This window comes from Triturus cristatus, chromosome 5_1 (assembly GCF_964204655.1).
Source record: "Triturus cristatus chromosome 5_1, aTriCri1.1, whole genome shotgun sequence".
Taxonomy (NCBI): Eukaryota; Metazoa; Chordata; class Amphibia; order Caudata; family Salamandridae; genus Triturus; species Triturus cristatus.
Window position 1 is genome coordinate 865,875,212 of NC_140587.1, and position 20,543 is coordinate 865,895,754.

At 40.4% G+C, this 20,543-nt stretch overlaps 1 protein-coding gene across 7 annotated transcripts in view; it reads right to left on the minus strand.

Moving 5' to 3' along the window:
- The window catches only part of CD226 (CD226 molecule), a 434,463-nt gene that overhangs the window by 199,640 nt on the left and 214,280 nt on the right, over positions 1-20,543 (minus strand). For all 7 annotated transcript variants that reach the window (XM_085605898.1, XM_085605899.1, XM_085605901.1 and 4 more), the window contains one exon: positions 10,901-11,006. In XM_085605898.1, the coding sequence (XP_085462024.1) occupies positions 10,901-11,006 (106 nt within the window). The remainder of the gene's footprint in view (positions 1-10,900; positions 11,007-20,543) is intronic.

Consider the following 20,543-nt stretch of genomic DNA (forward strand, 5'->3'; position numbering starts at 1 on the left):
AAAAGAAATGTGTTTTCATATAGTGCAAGGGATAGTGTTGTTTGTCTAGAATCACACAGTGAGTCTGTGTGCATTTGGGAACCACTGTGAGAGAAGCATTTGGTAATATTGTGTATTTGCTGACAGATAATTGTTTTAAAACCAGTCAGGTTGTCAAGTTTTAGTAGCATTAGAAGCCAGTCTTTGCTTATGTGTTGATTAAATGAGTCAGGCATTGACACTAAAGAGCAGTCGCGAAATATGTATTTGGTAAACTCCTAGGGATACTGGTGTTTGTCTAGAATCACACTGTGAGTCTTTGTGCATTTGGGAACCACTGTGAGAGAAGCGTTTGGTAACATCGTGTATTTGCTGAGAGAAAACTGTTTTAAAACCTGTCATGTTGTCAAGTTTTAGTAGCATTAGAAGCCAGTCATTGCTTATGCGTTGATTATGTGTTGATTAAATGAGTCCGGTATTGACACTAAAGTGCAGTCGTGAAATATGTAGATTGTGTGCAGTTCCCTTATCACTTCCAGTGTAGTGAATGAGTTTTGGTAAACTCCTAGGAATACTGGTGCTTCTCTAGAATCACACTGTGAGTCTTTGTGCATTTGGGAACCACTGTGAGAGAAGCGTTTGGTAACATTGTGTATTTGCTGAGAGAAAACTGTTTTAAAACCTGTCATGTTGTCAAGTTTTAGTAGCATCAGAAGCCAGTCTTTGCTTATGTGTTGATTAAATGAGTCAGGCATTGACACTAAAGAGCAGTCGTGAAATATGTAGATTGTGTGCAGTTCCCTTATCACTTCCACTGTTGTGAATGAGTTTTGGTAAACTCCTAGGGATACTGGTGCCTGTCTAGAATCACACTGTGAGTTTGTGTGCATTTAGGAACCACTGTGAAAGAAGCGTTTGGTAACATTGTGTATTTGGTGACAGAAAACTGTTTTAAAACTTGTCATGTTGTCAAATTTTAGTAGCATTAGAAGCCAGTCATTGCTTATGCGTTGATTAAATGAGTCAGGCATTGACACTAAAGTGCAGTCGTGAAATATGTAGATTGTGTGCAGTTCCCTTACCACTTCCACTGTAGTGAATGAGTTTTGGTAAGCTGCTAGGGATAGTGTTGTTTGTCTAGAATCACACTGTGAGTCTGTGTGTATTTGGGAACCACTGTGAGAGAAGTGTTTGGTAACATCGTGTATTTGCTGACAGATAAGTGTTGTAAAACATGTCATGTTGTCAAGTTTTAGTAGCATTAGAAGACAGTTATGGCTTATGCTTTCATTATATGAGTCAGGCATTGACAGTAAATTGCAGTTGTGAAATATATAGATTGTGTGCAGTTCCCTTATCACTTGCACTGTAGTGAATGAGTTTTGGTAAGCTCATAGGGATAGTGGTGCTTGTCTAGAATCATACTGTGAGTTAGTGTGTATTTGGGATCACTGTGAGAGAATCATTTGGTAACATCATGTATTTGCTGACAGATAACTGTTTTAAAATCTGTCATGTTGAGAAGTTTTAGTAGCATTAGAATCCAGTCTTTAATTATATGTTGATTAAATGAGTCATGCTTTGACACTGATGTGCTGTACTTAAATATGTAGATTGTGTGCAGTACCATTAACTCTTCCAGACTAGTGAATGAGTTTTGGTAAACTCCTAGGATAGTGTTGCTTGTCTAAAATTACACTGTGAGTCTGTGTGCATTTGGGTAAGGATTGTGAGAGAAGCTTTTGGTAATATTGTGTATTTGCTGACAGATAAGTGTTTTAAAACCAGTCAGGTTGTCAAGTTTTAGTAGCGTTAGAAGCCAGTCTTTGCTTAAGTGTTGATTAAATGAGTAAGGCATTGACACAAACGTGCAGTCATGAAATATGAAGATTGTGTGCAGTTCGCTTACTATTTCCACAGTAGTGAATGATTTTTGTTAAACTCCTAGGTATAGTGGTTGTTGTCTAGAATTACACTGTGAGTCTGTGTGCATTTGAGAACCACTGTGAGAGAAGCATTTGGTAACATCGTGTATTTGCTGACAGATAACTAATTTAAAACCTCTCATGTTGTCAAGTTTTAGTAGCATTAGAAGCAAGTCTTTGCTTATGCATTGATAAAATTTGACACTAAGGTGCAGTACCATGTACTATTCTGTTCACTGTGGCAGAACTGAAAATTTAAAAGTTCTACCTAAGCACTGTTCTAGAAGTAGTCTGATTATTTAGTCAGTTTCTAAGTACCAAATAGATTGCTTCAAATAAAAGAGTTCTGACATACTATACACTTGTCTTTTACACCTTCAATTCCCTAGTCAGTATCCATACACTTCCAGGAAACATCCTGTCACTTCCTTTGCAGTCCTCTAGAGACCCATTGAACAGCATGTACTAATCCATTGACTGTGCCAAAACTCAAACACTTATAAATTCACCTAGACACTCTCTTTCCAGTACTCTAATGATTCAGTCACTGCCTAAGTATTCATGCACTGAGCCAGTTCTTAGCACATGGACTACGTCAAACCCATATCCACTATGCACGCAGTCCTCTAACCACCTACACACTTGTCTTTCACACCTTCAATTCACCAGTCAGTATCCGTTCACTTGCAGCAAACACCCTGTCACTGCCGTTGCACTCCTCTAGTGACCCATTCAGCATCATGTACCAATCCATTCACAGCGCCAAATCCTAATAAATTCACCCAGGCAGTCTCCTTGCAGTACTCTAATCATTCAGTCAGTACCCAAGTACTCATCCAGTGACCCAGGCCTTAGTATATGGACTGCTTCAAACCCTTATCCTCTATGTATGCAGTCCTCTAACCACCTACACAATTGTCTTTCACACCTTCAATTCCCTAGTCAGTATCCATACACTTCCAGGAAATACCCTGTGACTCTCTTTGCAGTCCTCTAGTGACCCATTCAGCACCATGTACTAATCCATTCACTGTGCTAAAACCCAAACACTTATAAATTCACCAAGATAGTATCTTTGCAGTACTCTAATCATTCAGTCAGTGCCTAAGTATTCATACACTGAGCCAGGCCTTAGCACATGGACTGCTTCAAACCCCTATGCACTATGCATGCAGTCTTCTAACCACCTAGACACTTGTCTTTCACACTTTCAATTTCCTAGTCAGTATCCATACAGTCCAGCACTTGTCACTGCCTTTGCACTCCTCTAGTGACCCATTCAGTACCAAGTACTAATCTATTCTCTGTGCGAAAAGCCTAGCACTTATAAATTCACCTAGGCACTCTCCTTGCTGTACGATCATCATTCAGTCAGTACCCAAGTAGTCATGCAGTGAGCCAGGCCTTAGCACATGGACTGCTTTAAATGCCTATGCAGTATGGATGCAGTCCTCTAATCACCTACACAGTTGTGTTTCACACTTCTATTCCCTAGTTAGTATTCATACTCTTCTAGCAAACACCCTGTGAGTCACCAAGTGTGTCTCCTTATACTACTGTAATCATTTAGTCAGTTAGCATGTAGTGTTTTAGTGAGGTAGGCTTTAGGGCATGAACTGCTTCAAAGTAGTATGCACCATGCATGTAGTGTTTTAATGATCGTCACACTTGTGGTTCAGGGCTATAGTTTCATAGTCAGTTTTTATATAAAATGTGTTTGTACAGTAATGGAATAGTATAAATTTGAAAGTTATTAATTACATTTATTTGTGATTCTTTTTTACAGATACAGAACAGGAGTGTTTCTCATCTGTTTGCACTCTTCTCGTGCAAGATTGTTTGGATGAAGGGTCCTTAGGTGTTTCATCATACTTGCTGTGCAGCACGAGTATTTTTTGTTAGGATCTCCTCGTAACAGAACTCTTTCGCAAATCTTGCGAGTGATGAAGGTGGCATTGGTCTTCGTTTGCTCCTTGGAAAAAGTAAAAAATGTCCTCACCACTGAAGAAAAACGTTGTTTGTGTGGTGCCTTCTGCAAAACATTTTCGGTAAATATTTTAAAGCGGCAACATTTACAGTTTTTGTAAGTTAAACTTATAAAATTTTGTTAGCTGTATGCATTTTATATATCTGTGATTTGTTTCTTGTGGTATTTTGTTGAGAATACCATGTTGTTGTTTTTTTAACAATCTTTCTTATTTTCCAGGTCTGTCGTCGACATCCATTGTCCCCACAGTAGTGTTCCGCCTTGTTGTTTTTTATTATTGTTGTTGTTACATTTTGTTTATTAGTTTATTGTTCATATATATGTTAATAAAAAAAGAAAGTTTTAAAATAGTTTTTCGTTTATATATTTATTATTATAAAAAATAAAGTTTGAAAAAAAAATTAATAACGTTTTTGGTTGTTCTCTTAACTGGTGTGTGACTATTTCTTGTTATTATTACTGTTATTTGATGGAGTCCACCATGGTGTTAAATTTTGGGGGACTTATTGCTGGAATACTGGTGATATCTGCAGTTTGCACTAACTTCTGAATAGTGTGTTAGATTTATCTCAACTTTACTTCCGTTAAAGTGCTGATAATGAAATGGAGAGTAGCCGTTCCCGTGCAAAAAGACACGAGGTGCACCTTTCCGATTTATTCTAAATACTAAAATCCTGTATTGAATTGCACTGAGGTATTGGCTGTAGTTACAGTGTACACACAAAATCTATTAAGAAATCTCATTGTATTTATATTGATTGGGAATAGCGCGTCAGGTGCTGGATCTTGATGAGATACACTGCTCAGTTCGTATCTTGTTCTGCACACGAAAAAAATCCCATCACAACTTTCACACCAATTGCAATGCGAAACAAATTTCGGCGATAAGACACGTTAGCACCAGGGATTTTACACCTGCTTTCTGCTGGTGTTAAGCAGGACAACTACCTGCACCATGAAAGGGAACACAGTCAAGAGCCACACCAGAACACCCACAGGTACCATAGAGTCAATGAGCATGATACAGGGATACCCATGAGGGACAGAGACTCATCTCAACAACTCCAGGACCGCCAATGCCCCCCAAACCCACATCTTAGTAAGTGTGTCCCTGTGGTCATTGTCTTAGCATGATAGGCACGAGCCCTGCAACATCACAGTGTGCTGTCACCTCAGCGTTGGCAGTGAGCCTGGATGTGTAGCTACGCACGCATCCTCCTGCATGCACAACTGGCGTATGATGGTCTGGGGTTCACAGGTCAGTGCAGGGGTGTGCCTATCCGGCAAGGGGAACGGGGTGTCTCGGACATGTCCGTGTACAGGAAGTGCGTTAAGTGTGTCTCTGTGTTCTGGTGTGGCCTGCTACAAGAGCCGCAGCAGTTGATGTTGTACACTGGCATGCACCACCTCCAAACGGCACTGTGATGTTGTTGTTGGAATGTAGCAGGACATGCGCAAATAGGCATTACAATGGTGTGCTGTACGAGTGCACGAGATACAACAGCGTACCGTACAAAAGTGTGGGGGCTCGTGGGAGGGAGGTGCAGCCATTTGGCAACAAAACACACAGTGAACTCGACCATGTGCCACTTGCTGGGCATCTCATCCATGATGACCACGGTCGCAGACATCCCACAACACCAACGACTGGCCTTTGTACACATCCTGTATGAATGCAGCATGGTTTTCACTTCTATGCTCGTTCAGTGGTGTGATGTTGGCGGGTTGTGTGACTTGTGCTGCTTGTTGGTGTGTTTCATTTTGGCCATTGTTAGTCTATATGTATGTTGTACTTAATTGTGCATGTGTGCCATTCTGCCCATCTCCCCCCTCCCCCACTCCCTGCTTCTTCCTCTTCCTACTGCTGTTGTGTCTATAATTTTGTTGCTGCACACATAAATACATGTAAAGAATAAATTAGAATAGTTCCTTGATTCTTTTAGGCTTCAAAACTTCTCTATTGGTTTCTTTTTAATTTTCCATATGAACTGTTTTTTAAATATTGAACAACACATAGAATTCAGAAGTGCAACGTATTCTATCAACACACTTTCTAGAACATTCTACAACACGTGCAGGTTAAAAGTTCATCAATTTTTTAAAACTTAACGATATTTTTTTGTAACATTTTCTTGAATATTTAACGACACGTGCAGGTTAAAAGTTGACGATTGTTTTAAGTTCGAACAATGCCTTTCAAATGCAAGTAGCAGGTGTGGTTGATCTGAGCAAATGTTATCCTTTGATATGTACTCCACGTTGAAACTGTTTTTTCTTAACCAATCACAAAGATGCTTTTCCACAAAACTAATGTGCACCCTACTTCTAAAAAAGAATGCTTTTCATGATATCTTCAGAGATAAGTTATAGATAGGAATTAGCATTTAAAAAACCTTTGAAATTCACTGAAAAAAACATAGGTTTCAGGGGCGTTATAGTTAGGAATTGGCATTTAAAAAATCTTAGAAATTCACTGAAAAAACCAAAGGTTTCAGGGGCGTTATAGTTAGCTGGACATTTCCCTCGTACAAAGCCCTAGAAAATCCCCTGTTATAGTTAGTTCAGCTAACTATAACTCGCGCCCCCGCAATGCACTGCTGATGACGTCACATATTACATCACTCATGACATGGTCAGTGACATCACTGATGACATCACTGATGACATCTCAAATGACATCACTCATGACATCACTGATGACATCATCCATGTGATAAATTAGTGCATCTTCTCACACCCTAATATAACCTTTGATACACCGACTCAAAATTTCAGACGGCCATTTTGAAAATCATAGATACTCCAATACCACTAACTACATACCCACTCATTAACTCTTAGGTCTACATACACCTCCACTCACTCACCTGTACAGTCACTCATACTTACAGTCACTCCGCACAAGACTATCATATGCATTTATACACCTAGATAGACACCCACACACCGCCAATCATCCATTGAGGTACTGACACACCTGGTGAGTCGTGCAAGTAATTAAACACAGTCCAATTTACTCACCTATGCCGTTAAACACACTCAAGTTCACTTACTCATAAAAATAGTACCACATTCTTACGCTCTAATAGAATCATTGATACAAGCACACACTCATCCATACAGCCACTCTCACAATCACACACTCTCACATATACCCACTTATATACTCTTACACACATATATGCTGCCTTTCACATATGTAGTTAGTCACACATGTACCACTGAGATATACATTCAATCCCTAACACACCCATACATACACTCACCCAACCATACAGTCCATCACAGATGCACTCTTAAAACCATGCACCCATAGAATCACCCACTCACACATCTATGCATAGAGTAACACACACCCTACCCACACAAACACTCAGGCACCCATACAGATACTCAGACAACCAATCAATAACCCATATAGACACTCATATAACTATTCACAAAACCATGCAGCCACTTATACACCTACACACAGACACATACACACATTCACACAGTTTAGTCACTAGTCTGCAGTAAGATACATTTAATGACTCACTTAAAGAGTCAGTTACGCACCTACAAAATCATCCATTCACACACTTGTACACCCACTCATTCTTCAACAGACCTTTCCCAATATATATTAAACATATTAAAACTGTACAGAAACACATACCTACTGGATGATGTCATCAGTGATGTCATCAGTGATGTCATTTGAGATGTCATCAGTGATGTCATCAGTGATGTCACTGACCATGTCATGAGTGATGTAATATGTGACGTCATCAGCAGTGCATTGCGGGGGCGCGAGTTATAGTTAGCTGAGCTAACTATAACAGGGGAATTTCTAGGGTTTTGTATGAGGGAAATGTCCAGCTAACTATAACGCCCCTGAAACCTTTGGTTTTTTCAGTGAATTTCTAAGGTTTTTTAAATGCCAATTCCTAACTATAACGCCCCTGAAACCTATGGTTTTTTCAGTGAATATATATATATATATATATATATATATATATATATATATATATATATATATATATGGATATATATATATATATATATTATATATATTCCAATTATTATAATACATGGCACAGGCATGCCTAGTAAAAGCATTGATGTAAAAGCTGTGTCCTGTACAATCTAGAGATGTTTTGGGATCTTGTATGTATTCTCCCTCAATATGTTTGCTCCTATACACATTTGTTTTGAATCTCAGGTTTTTTAAAAAGCCCACCTTCCTTGTGGGGATGGTAGGGAAGGTATTTCATATTTACACAGAATGTTATTGTAGACAGACAAACTGAAACATCTGTGCTGGACGAGAAAAGGAAAGCAAGGAACGCTGAAGACTGCTCTAGCATGAAAAGTAAATTACGTAGAACAATGAGTGTCTCTTAGTGAGAAAACTCAGACAGATTACCACATGATTGCTATCCTCCTGAAAGTCGAAGAGTTACAAACCCTGGAAACTGAACCAGCAATGTTCTTGTCCCATCACTGTCACTGCCAGGGCCGACTAGTGAACCAAAAGCAGGTCTGCCAAAAATGCTCAAATCAGCCCCACTCCCTTTGGCTTCTCGTGCAATCTGTCTTTTTCCATCCATCCATTCTCTCTCTCCTTCTCTCCTCTCTCTCTCTTCTCCCTCTCTGGTCACTCTCTCTCTGCCTTTCCCTCCCTCCCTTTGCCCGCTGCAATTAACAATAGGGAGCTGGGGAAATTGACGGTGGCGCCATCAGTGGCCCCTGCCTAAAAAAATGCCTTCAAAGGCTCCAGCCCACCGGATCGAATAAAAGGTGTGTCTGGCCCTGGTCCTGCCCCAAAAGCATGGTGAGTGCAATTTGCAATGTATAAATATTCCATCATGGGTTCTTATTTATATATTTGTTTTGCTTACCAAAACTAGAAAAATGTTGCATCATTTCCATGGTGAAAATGTTTCTTGTTTAGTGAACAGCTATCCAGTGTGACCTGGATTCAATCCAGACACAGCCACCGTAATGGAATGCGGGACCGTCCGCCAGGGGTGCGGCGGTCCTGCACCTGCAATTAGGATGCCACTGCCACCGTGGCGGTGGCATCCCCTATTCCCAGCATTGTGGCAGGCGGTGCTGTGAGCCACAATGCTGGGAATGCACGTTGTGCATTGGCATGCACAAGGTGACAGGCCATGTGCACCCCCCAACCTCCTGGGGGCCCGCTACAGGCTCCTACTAGCAAATACCACATGTCTGTCCATGGTGGCAACAATGCCATGGACAGGCTGATCTCTGCCCTGATCATAATATGGATGGCGGTGTCTTGCAGACACCGCCACCATATGAACCATGCTTTCCACCCAGACAATTCGACCGGCGGAAAACCGCCGCGGACCCCCCAGCCATCCTAATATGGCGGGGGGTCTTTGAGGTGTGGATGGCGGGCGGATCGCCCCCGCCAGGTCAGCGGTGACTACCGCCGGCCCGGCGGGGGGAAACCGCCCGTCATCCTAATGGGCCCCACAATGTCCACCAGCTACCAGAAAGTACCAATGAAAGGGTTTTTTTAATTACTATCACTCTACGTAATTTGCATGTGAACCAGAGACTTAGGGTTCTATTCACAATGGTATTTGAACGTCTAAGTTCATCTTAGGTCTGCAAGTAAATCCATCTGTGAGGACAAAATCCCAATCACGATTGGATTATGTTTGGCAAATCTGATCCTTGCAAATAGGATCCGAAAATAGGGAAATTCACTAGAATTGCTGAAATCTCAAAATCACAAATCTAATGTTAGTGTCGGACTTCTGTGCCATTCCAGGGAGAACTTGGCTTCAGAAATGTGTGAACACCCATGACCATGTAGGATTGAGAGAATCAAGTTAACTTTTACAGGTTGCCTTTTACCCTGGAAACCCTCACAAATTTACTCCAGTCAAGGAAAGGTGTGAGCCAGGAACCAGTTTTAATGCAGGGAAAAATATTTTACCTGTAGAGAAGGAAAACAATGAATGGGTATATTCAAATTAGTGTACCACAATAAGGGAGCACAGAGTTTTATTATCACTATCTCACCTATGGCAGGGGCCCTAGAGGAACACTATTATTTAAAATGAACAAGCAAGCCTCACCCACACTTCCTTTCGGTGTACACAGAGGCAGTTTTAGCAGCATCGTGGCTCCCTTGCTTATCCAGTAGCATTTATCTTCAACTCCTTCACATTGAGGTTGATGCAACCCTGTTAGTATTACTTTATCAGAATGGGACAGTCAGACTATTGCAGCATGCCACAAAAGTGTGGCTGAGGCGTTCTCGCCTATTGTAAATAATAGTGTTCCTTTAAGACCCCTGCATTCTTCTAAAAAAGTCAGTTTATCCTTTACAATACAGCAATGTTTGTGCAGTTCTGTAAATAAATCAGTGATAGATTTCTCAATGAGGAACTCTCCACCTGGTTGAAAATCTGCATAAATCGATTTTACCATGAGAATATTCCTGAAAAACTACCGCTAACAAATGTTTTCAGAAGTACACATGTAATTCTTTTTGAATCCCTCACATTAGGAAATGTACTCCAAATATAGGAAAAAATAAAAAAAATCCTGCTTTTTCCTTAACACCACGTTTTACCGACCCGTACGTAAAAAGATACTGCTTATATTAAGCAGAGGTTTATACTTGAAAGGAAGGGGTGCATAGACCCTTATCAATATCTTTCTTGAATACTTAAATTTGGTTTCTGATATCATACAGGTTTTTGTTACAATATTTTATACATAAGGATTGTCTGTTATAGTATATAAAAGTATTGTTCTATTTGGTACAGAAGTTAAATTATTAACTCTATTGGGGCAACGGTGTTTAAAACTCAATGTTTATGTCAAAGATAAGCTAACAACAATACTGCGGTTCCATAACATTCTCCATCAGATCATGGCAAATAATGCTCAGCAAAAACAATAGGAACAAAAGAATTAAGAACACTGAATATTTGGAATAAGTGTTTAAGTAACACTTCAAATGAACAAGTACATCACTTACTTTTGCAGACAAGTGACGATGATGCTGATGAGAGCTATTATCACAACTACAGTGAGTACAGTTGCACCTCCAATAACGAAAAGAATGTTGCTAAAATGATTGGTTCCTAAAAAAGAAGATAACATAATTAGTTTGTGCAATAATATTTACATTTTTCAGACATGTATATGGGTATGAGAGAGTTGGATCAGTGTACAGAAGTATAATAAATTACAGGTGGTATTGGTAACAGCCAAGATGTTAAGCAAGAGTTAGAGAGAACACAGTATTCCTATTGGTTATAGGATGTAATTGGACTAGTAAGACAATTAATTGAGCATCTACAGAACAGTGTGGACGTCCTTTTGGAATCATCCTTATCAGGGCCTCATATGCTTTTATTTCTCCAGACATTTCCCCGTGGACCGTAGCCCCCTGGAGGCCGGTTTCAAGGGTACTGGTTCCTCTGTCACTTTCCGCAGCTCCTTGAGGTTAATTGCAGTAGGCATAGGGAGGCTTCAAAAAAGAGAGAGAGAAATAGAGTGAGAGGTGAGGAAGGCAGAGCCAAAGCAATCATAGAGGGAAAACAGTGAGAGTAGAGAAGAGAGAGAGAGAGAATGGATCAAAGGAGAAAAAGAGATTGCATGAAGGAAGCTAGAATGGCTTTTGGTTCTCCAGTCCAGTCCTAGCCACTATTGGTCACATTTCATGAACGTAGAGGGTGCAGCAGAAGTGCAGAGCAAGCACGGGACCCACATCTAGGCATTCCCTTGGCCACTTGGGGCAAACATAGCAAACACAACAAGGTGATTGATGGAGTGCTGGAACCTTTCAACCACTCACTCTCAGTCAAGAGATCTGGGTTGAATCCATCATTCTTTTGCTCACTATGCCACACCAGTTTAGACCCAGCCATATGCAAATAAGTCTTGACCCTGCTCCCCATGGGAACAGTACAGCCCGAACATAGCTCACTATTTCACTAGATTCAAGCTAGCCTGGCTGATGAGGGGTGATACCCCGAAACCGGTCCCAGGATGCTTGTTTCTGGTCCAAGGAGGACCTGGCATGGCAGTTCAAGCTGGACTGTTCCCATGGAGAGCAGTGTCAAGACTGATTTGCACTTAGCTGGGTCTAAACTGGAATTACATGAAAAAAACAATGGATTTAACCCAGATCTGTGACTGGGGGTGAATGTTTGATTTGTTCAGCATTCAGTCCATCATCTACTCTTTTTGCATTAGATATGTTGTCAGTAATTCTACTGGAAATTCAGAGTGCAAACAACTTAGGCTGCTTGAATGTAAATAGTATTGCAAATAATGCTAATGATAATGTAAAGTCCTTGCGGCTGCTCAGAAGGATAAAGGATGCCTTCGACCAAGTGAGTGAACCAATGCAAAATGTGGTGTCCCCTAAAAAGATCTGTTCACATGGCATTGAGGACCTTAGCTTAAGCTGGTTGTTTGGGGACCATAGTTGGGACACCCCCTCAGTAGCTGACAAGGTTGGGATTTTCCTGATGTTCCAAAAAGGTTCTAAAAAAAGAAGTTAATAAATCTAGGAAGGAGTTCAGATTTAGTCTCAGGCAGGAGCAGAGGTTGGTGTTGGGTGCAAGGTTGATTCTACTCCTTTGGAATTGCAAAATCCTGTCCCTGTACCTAGTTGCTCAGTGCTGGAATCCAAGGCAGGGCCCTCATTGACAAGTCAGGTGGTGGTTACAGAGAAACGTAAATATAAAATAATCAAAGGAATCATGAAACGTAAAACAGAAAAAATCTTGTTTCCTACTTGTCCTGGTGTGGTGATGCCAACGTTATTGGGAGGCAGTGTCCCACCCCTTTTGCCAATCAAGTCATGTCCGAATGTCCTGATTTCCATGGGGGAAGAGAGAAGGGGTAATCTTAGCTGATCCCCTTACTCCTATTGTGGCTCCCCTCAGCCATTCAGGAGTTGCCATTTGGCCTTAACTTCCGCTTTGGTTTCATTGAGGGGCTCAAAGGTGTGGCTTCCCAACTGCTGCACGCAGTAGAGGGGAGAAGTGCACTATGGCCCTTTGAAACACTGTTGGCTGTCATAAAGTTGACAGTACTTCCTCGGGAAAGGGTAACATGGGTAACCAAGTAATTCGCTCTTTGAATCCCTGAAGTGTTGATGAACCTGCTCCTCAAATAGCTCCTGACATTAAATCTTGCCCTGTGCTAATTCATAGGGCTACAGTTTTTGTTCCAAGTTTTAAAGAGCTTGTAGCAGCACATGGGTCTGGTTCTTTCACTGAGAAAGGTTTAGAGCAGAACAATGTGTTAAGTACCCTGGACCTTATATTGTTATTTGACAAAGAGTCTCTCCTGGTGAACAGAAGCTCTATCCTAAATAAAATTTTAGAAATGGATGCATTAAGGCTGATATAAAGCAGTGACATCAAAAGTTGGTCATTTACTTCTGTGCGCTGACCCTTGTTAGAATCACTTTTCGCTCACTTGTTATCACAAACATGGTTGTGCAAACCTGTGCTTATTTTAAAAAAAGGGGGATTGATGTTGTGCGTGTGGCGAAGCATCTTGAAACCTCATCTCATCACTTGAATATAGAAAAAGAAAATAGGCTATGATGGTTGCTACAACTGGGCCTTCTAAAGTTCTCTGAAAGGGGTCGCCTAGGGACTTAGTTATTTGACTTGGGCAAAGTGGACGAATGGTTAAAATCTTGGAGGATCATGTGGCTAATCAACAAGTTATTGATTCCTATAATGAGCTCCTTAAGTGGAGCTAGGTGGCGGGAGTGCTGAACAATGCCCCCCACCTCTGCAAAACAGGGTGACCTTCTGAGGTAGCTCGGCTAGGCTGCTTTTGTCCAGGAATTTAGGGGCATGTCAGCAAGGAACGGTGATGAATAACGCAAAGCGCGCTTAGCGCTTTGTTAGTTATCGCCGTCTATCTCTGGTATTTATCGCCCTGGTAGCGCGTTATCAACAACGCGTTGCTCCAGGGCGATAAAAATTCCAGAGATAGCGGGGAAATCGCCGTTTTGCAGGGAACATCGCTGGTTTTCCAGCGATGTTCCCTGCAAAAGGGCGATAACCTTGCTGATACGACCCTTTGGTCGTAGCAGCATAATCCACCCCCTATGTTAGGGATGGGTAAATCAGGATTTTAGCAGACGTTAGTTTTTGGAGAAAACAATGGATTTCTCCAAAAACGAACGTCTGCTAAAATGCTGGGGCAGCCTTGTAAATATCGCGATGTGCACATCAGCCATATTTGCAAGGCTGTACTGCCCACTGACACCCACTTTGCATCTCATTAGAGATGCAAAAGGAGGCGTCGGGAAAAAGGGTGCTAACATGCGATTATGCATGTTAGCACCTTCTTGTAAATAGGGAGATAAAGCCCTTGTTAATATGCTCCACAGTCGGGCTGGGTCATGACGAGGTACTAAGGGGCATATTTACAAGGGCTTTATCTCCACTTTTTTGGCTTACAAAGCCAAAAAAGCGGAGATAAAACCAGCGCCCTATTTACAAGAGGGTGCTAACATGCATAATCGCATGTTAGCACCCTTTTCCACAATGCCTCCCTTTGCATCTCCAATGAGATGCAAAGTGGGCGTACTGGGCGTAACCCTGATGGACTACCTTGCAAATATCGCTGATGTTTACATCACAATATTTACAAGGCAGTCCACATGATTTTAGCACACGTTAGATTTTGGCGAAAACAGCCGTTTTCGCCAAAATCTAACGTCTGCTAAAATCCTGACTTAGCCACCCCTAACATAGGGGGTGGATTGTGCTGATACGACCCTGTGGGTCGTGTCAGCAAGGTTATCGCCGTTTTGCAGGGAACATCGCTGGAAAACCAGCGATGTTCCCTGCAAAAGGGCGATAACCTCGCTATCTCTGGAATTTTTATCGCCCTGGAGTAACGCGTTGTTAATAACGCGTTACCCAGGCGAGAAATTCCAGAGATAGATGGCGATAAATAACAAAGCGCTAAGCGCGCTTTGCGTTTATTTATCGCCGTCCTTGTAGATATGCCCCTAAATTCTCTGAAGTCTCCTAATCCCCTAATCATATGTTTGCAAGAAACCTGGTCATGTTCTGAGTTTTCATTTGCAGATTATTTGGTATTTTCATGCAATGCAAGGCGTTCTGATAGGGGCGATGCTAATGGGGAGGGTGGCAGTCTTTTGAATATGGTGAACAAATGATTTTTCTTCATCTCTCGAATTTGTGCCTTTGTTTGAAGTTGGATATTTGTGAGAAGAGGGGTTGTCCTTCTGTTTTCAAATTTTCAAATTTAAGTTTATTATGTTTTGGCTCTCAAAGAGGGCCACATAAAATAAAGACACAATTATACAACAATACTTACAATAAAATCACAGACAAACAGTTGAGAAGAAGATACATCATATACACTGGTCAGACAGTTGACAGATATTTCTCAATATTTCATTCAATAAATATTTAAAAAACCTTTAAGAAAGTTAAAAACTTTAAAACAGAACATTTCATTTGGAGGACAGTAAAGTGCATGAAAAAAAGTGTTTACATTTAAAATTCCTAATTGTAAACAAATAGGTTTCAACCATTTATAACGCAATGGGCGTAAAGCAGGACAGATAAACAGAACGTGATTACGATCCTGTACAGCATTATGACAAAGATTACATATAGGAGATACACCAAACCATTTAGCTAAAAGTTGATTTAGTGGAAGCAAATCTTGTCTTAACAGGTACCATAACCTACGGACTCTGTGGGGGATATTCCATGTGAGGTATTGTTGTGGCAGCTTTAATGTATATGTGTTTAAAAGAAGTTGCCTTTTCGATTTTCCTTGTTGGGCAATCATATCCAATTTATAACTGAGCTCCCAAGATGCATTTTTTAATTTAGACTTTAGTTCAGAGGGAGTAAGTAGGGACAGAGTTCTTACATCCAACTCTAACAGAATTACTGCTTCTCTAAAGTTTTTTACTAACAGGGAAAACTCATTGAAATTGCCCAGAAGCTCATTTTTTATGGCTTCCCGTAAGGAATCCTTTTTACCTCTAGCTATGCAAGCTACCCACCTTACCAGAGCTATCAGCCCCTGTACCCAACAACTTCGGAGTCCGAACTCCAATCTACATGAGGATACAGAACAAGCTGTATTAATGGAAGTAATTCTTCTTAATATCTTTCCTTCCATTCTATGTAAAAATCCCCACTGTTTTAACTCTACTAATTCTAACCCACACAATAAAGTTGCAGGGATCTTTGCCCTAAATACCTCCATAAATTGTGTAAGGTGTCTCTTCCCTGTAGCCTTGTACAAGGAGCATAATCCCATACCATGGGCTAATGCTTTACGCGAGTTATGATCTGTATGGAGTTTCTCACTTAAGTTTGCCAAGATTATTTTACCCAAAAAGGTGTAGGTTTTTACCACCTCTAACTTATGTCCACCTATGGCCCATCCATAATTTACAGACCTACATTTTTTCTTTCCAAAAATACACATGATTTTACTTTTCGAAGCATTAATCTTCATGAAATTTGCTTCTGCAAATTGATTTAATGCACATAAGCGGTTAGACAAGCCCTTCGGAGTTAAATCTAATATGAGGATATCATCTGCATACATTAAAATTGATACAGGAGATCCTCCAATTATCGGGGCTATCCCACCGCACACTGAAATGGAAGAAGGAAGGTCTGCCGTATAGAGAGAAAACAATATAGGGGCCAATATGCACCCTTGTTTCAGCCCATTAGGTGAGGGAATAGATTGAGACAAACCTCTTTCTCCACCTTGTAATACCTTACACCACGTGTTCGAGTGAAGGGCTTTTACAAGTTCGAGTAAATATAACGGCATCCCTAGAATAGCGAGTTTTCTCCACAGGGTTGGTCGGTCGACCTTATCAAACGCTGTGGAGAAATCAATGAATGCCGCATATATTCCACCACCGCGAACACGTACATATTTATCGACAATCACCTGTAATGCTGTTACGTTATCAAGTGTACCATGCTCTTTACGAAATCCAGTTTGTTCCAAAGGTAGGATGTCATTCGCTTCCATCCATTCAGAGATTAAAATCAAAAGACATTTTGCAAAAATTTTCCCTATCGAATCTAAAAGAGCAATTAAACGATAGTTCCCAGGGCTATCCCTCTCTCCTTTTTTGAATATCGGGATTAATATACTTCCCCTCCAAGAATTAGGGACTGATCTCTGTAAAAAGCATGCACGGAATACTGGAAGGAGAATCCTACTCCAGGATATAACGTCTTGCTTTATTATAGACATGGGCAGCTCATCCGGGCCCATAGCTCCGGACGCACTCATACTCTTTATCACCGAAGCGATCGTTTTCTCAGATGGGAGCTCTATATTAGGCTAACTATTTAGGGCTGAATCCCAGCTGTCCCCCTCTACATTATTAGAAGCATACAAACTGGATATAAATGATATCCAGACATTTTCAGCAATAGAGATAGGGATAGGGGAAGTTCTTACCCCGCATCCTTTCCCTATTAGGGTCCAGAATTCTCTAGATTTATTAAAGGCCGATGCCTCTCTTAACCTGATCCAGAGAGAATCTTCTTTTTCTCATTTTAATTTGATTCTAAGTTTAGCTCTCCTTCTTCTTAATAAGGCTATCTTATACTCATTTTCCTTAGTTCTACTAATGAACTGTTGCCTTACGAGTTTATTTATTTCCTTATTTAGGGGTAATAATAAACTAGGAGGGAGATATGGCTTTTTAGGTTTACTTAATTTCCTAGCTCTCATGGTAAGGGCTTCCTTAAGAGTTTCAAAACATGAAAATTCCCTACCCTGCCAATCATCTAGTTCAAGTAAGGTTTGGGCGAGAATATTTTGTACATCTTTCATAGTGGAAGGGTCCCAGAAACACCTTCCAGACTTGCAATGAATAGAAACACCTTTATTAATTATAGACCATGATTCAGTATCTGGGATTTGTATTGAAACTATTATATTAATCACATTATGATCGCTCAAACAAGATTGAGAGACCACCATGTCCTGAACATAAGAAAATGAATCATAATCCGTAATTACATAGTCCAAGATAGATTCACCCCTAAAGGAATTATGTGTAAACTTAGCCGGAGTGTCAGAGGGCATCCTACCATTTACAATTAACCCCTCTACATAGGTAAGTTCTTCAAGTAATATCTTTCCTCTTTTGTTAGTTTTCATTTTACTAGGAAAGATTGCTTGGGGTATATTGTATGCTTCTTCCTTAAATTTACTTCTAAACATGTCTATACTCGAAGTGGACACTTTACTATTTAGGTCACCCATAAGTAAAATATATGGGGGGTGATCGAGCTCTAGTAGTTGTTTGACATAAGAAAACATTCGCTTCAGAACGGTATTAAAAATCTCTTCAGGTGGTATATATGCATTAAGAATTACAAGAGAGGACCGTCTACCTGTGAACACTAGATTATTAATAGTAATTGATTGAAAAAGATTACTAGTGTCCTTATAATGGGAAAATTGCCATTGTAATGTGTTTGATAAAAAACAGGCTATTCCTCCTTTCGCGTGCCCTTTTTTTGAGGGTGTGGCAGGGGCCTCAAATACAAAATAATTATTCCCCCCATAAAGAGAATCTTTGCACCATGTTTCCTGAATACATAGCACATCTGCATTCACAGAGAACAGATAATCAAACTTCTGGGGACAATTATGTAATCCTGCAGCATTCCAGGATATAATTTTTAATTGACTGTTAAAGATGTAAAAGCGGTCTTAAGTTGTTCGATGTGTTACTGGATAAAACTCCAGGAAGCCAATTCCAGTGTTGATTATCTTCTGTCATGGAAATAAGTAGATTTTCAGGGGGAGAAGGTACCTGAGAGACCATACGCTTTCCTCTAGAAACCCGTATCTTTAGATCTTTATTTTGAATGGTTGGGTCTTCTTGCCCAAATCCCAGCTCAGAAGCTCCTTTTCTAAAGAGCATATGATTTCCATTATTAATAAAGGGCAGCACATCAATCCCTCTACGTTGAAATGATTCCGCTTGTTGGAGGACAAGATTCGCAATTATTTTTGAACAAAATTTTACCTTTACGCGCGGACCATTATCAAACCCCATTATTGAAACCAAATCAATGTCACTTGACAAAATAAGTTTTAAACATTCAATGTCCTTGAAGGAATTCAGCAACCATGATCTGTTCATATTAAGGTCTAAATCGAATAAGGGGAGAAAATCCAGTAACAAAGTATCCACACATGGGTTGGAAGTTTTTAGTGTTACAGTAGATGAATTAGTGGTCACATGCGCTAAAGGCCAAAAAGTAGATGCCGATGGGTTAAGTGCTATTTTTTCAATAGGCATATTACTTGTAACTTCATCCCTTGGTTCAAGAGGTTCTATCCCACCAGCCTCAGAACAAAGTGGTCCTCCATCCAAAGTGCTGACACCAGGGGGGCCTTCAGCTAAAGGAACGGTGAGGCCACCAGCAACCTCTATAGATGAAGTCTCCTGTATTAAACTATCTGAAGTTTCTATAACATCAGTTACTTCTGTATTTACATGCTTTTGAAAAATAATTTTCCTCTGTCTTTTCTTCTTATGTTTGCGAACTGGTTTCCTATTTTTCCCTTTAATCTTTCTGCTTTTTTCTATTACTGTCCCAGTAGTCACCACAGTACCTTCAGGTTCTTTTTTATCCTGGATAAAAATAGGAAAAAATGCGCTTCCAGCGGTTGGGTTAACCACTGCCGATTGTTCTTCCTTCAAAATCGGTTCTAATTCTTTCCTCAAAGATGCAGAGATTGGTAGAGAAGAGGTTGAGGGCTCATGAATATCTACTTTTAATACCAACCCCGCAGGAAAAATTTTTCTTAATGCAATGTTACTATCAATAACGTTCTGGACAACAGGTTCGATAGGAAAAATAGACCTGTTCACAGCATTTTTGGCAGTTAATACTTTCAATATTTCAGTAACTGAATCCATAATACAGTCAGTGCTCCCAACAAATTTATTCAATAAACCTAATATGGAGGTCAGCAGATGCTCAAGTGCTATCAGAGAATCAGAAATTGGTTTTTCATTTTTTATATATTCAGGTGCAGTAAGAGAGCAGATACCTGATAGGTTAAGTTGAGGAGATTTCAAATCGCTCTGCAGTGAAAAAATATCATTAGATGTCATAGAGGGGGTGCTACTATATAGCCGTAATCCTGAAGGCGTTGCTCCGTTTAAGGAAATACAAGGATCAGGCTGTTTCACAACCCTCTCACCCATATAGCGACCACACAATTCTAGATCAATACTAAACGGAATAGAGATTTCTTTTATATCCTCCACCTTCTCTTCTGTGACCTTAGGAGTATTATACTGAAAACCTTTCAAATCTGTCTTCAGTAAGACTGAATTATCTCCTTTAGGAGGACATGCTAGGATGTCTACATCTTTAGTCAGGAGTAAGGTGGGAGAAACTTTTTCCGTAGCTGACCTAGAGTTAGTGTCGAAGGCTGCTTCTAACTGTGGTTCCGTCGTAGTTATTGTCTCATTGTCAGTAGTGACTGGAACTTCCATATGTTTATTCTCTGGATTTTCCCATAATTTAAACAACTGCATCTGTCCCTTCAATTGTAGACTATGTTCAAAATTATTCCTCAGGGGG